The sequence below is a fragment of the Aplysia californica genome, unplaced genomic scaffold (assembly GCF_000002075.1).
Source record: "Aplysia californica isolate F4 #8 unplaced genomic scaffold, AplCal3.0 scaffold00461, whole genome shotgun sequence".
NCBI lineage: Eukaryota > Metazoa > Mollusca > Gastropoda > Aplysiida > Aplysiidae > Aplysia > Aplysia californica.
In genome coordinates, this window is record NW_004797731.1 from 276,855 (window position 1) to 278,150 (window position 1,296).

A 1,296-nucleotide genomic window follows, 5' to 3' on the forward strand; every position below is an offset into this window, starting at 1 on the left:
AAATGTGGCCATCGCGCAGCAAGGCGAGAGAGGGGCGTACTGTATCTAGTACTAGTACTATAGTGTACATCTATGGAGGGATGTAAGCTCTCAGCAGGAAAGACAGAGATACTCGATAGAAATTCTCCTCACGCGAGATCGAACTCGGCCCCCTGCGACGGCAAAGAGCGCGTAAATGCTACGTTACAGAAAGTGATTGTGAAATGTTTTTAAACGATGTTTATCCAAATGCAGAAGTGTGTGCACGTTTGATGCCGAGGTCCCATGTTCGAGTTCCGTTTCTCTGGAATTAGAATTTGAGTGGTATCTAAAGTTTAGTGAAGCTCTGTCTCTTTTTTGTTTTTGTAGAGGTTTTACGACTCTGTCTCTAAAACGAACTAATAATATAGTATGTTTGTTGGTCAGTTTATCATAATTACTTTGAGTAGAATTGGCCTTTCATATTCATGTTCACGAGTCCCTTAACATATACGTTCTTACTCTGGGCGTCTAGTCCGTAACCCTTCACGGGGTCGTGGGGGCGTTGCACTGCTAAACGCTGCCAGAGAACTAGAAGTCTCCGCTCCTGACAGTCATGGGCAAGACTTGGGTCGTGACAACACTCTTGTCTGTCCACTAGGCAATGTCTTTTGCCCATTTCTTCCTCTGCTTGCCTCTTCTTCTTCCACCCTGAACTGTCCCTTGGAGGATGGTCTCTGATAAGCCACTGGCTCTCGTCACATTCCTAATAGGCATATTATTGACTGTTGAATGTTCTGCACTTTGTCGTACTGATAATGACATTGAGCTGACTCGACTTTCCCATAGATGATCGATCTAACGATTTATAGACGGTTTAATTGTGTACACTTTTTCATAGTCACTGTGAAATGTGCACTTTGTCATACAGACTGTTAAATTATGTTAATTTTTTATACCTATAGAATTACACGGGAGTAGGTATTATTTCAATGTGCCTTTTTTTGAATAGCATATATTTAGCCAGAAATATTGTTAACTTGCATGCATTTAGCCATAGCAATAGTTCAACATCGTGCATTTAGCGATAACAAATATTAAATGGCATTCATTTTGTCGCAGGTATATGGTCGTTGAGACATACTCAGCTCCGAACGAAAGGAACAAGATCTACAAGACTGGAGCAAACCCTTTCAACTTTGACCTCACTGGCGGGACCTCCACAGGCTACAGAATCAGAGACAAAGTGTTGTCTGAATACGTCAACTTGCCAACAGGAGCATGGCCCAACTTTGTTGTAAGTAGAAATAATTACACGTGTGTTTGGTTGCTGTTGTT

General features: G+C 42.0%; 1 protein-coding gene across 1 annotated transcript in view; it reads left to right on the plus strand.

Moving 5' to 3' along the window:
- The first annotated feature begins 384 nt into the window (after positions 1-384).
- LOC101859190 (maltase 2) overlaps positions 385-1,296 on the plus strand; it is a 7,186-nt gene continuing 6,274 nt past the window's right edge. The window contains exon 1 of the mRNA XM_013086379.2: positions 385-1,255. Coding sequence (XP_012941833.1) covers positions 1,085-1,255 — 171 coding nt within the window. The 5' untranslated portion in view covers positions 385-1,084. The remainder of the gene's footprint in view (positions 1,256-1,296) is intronic.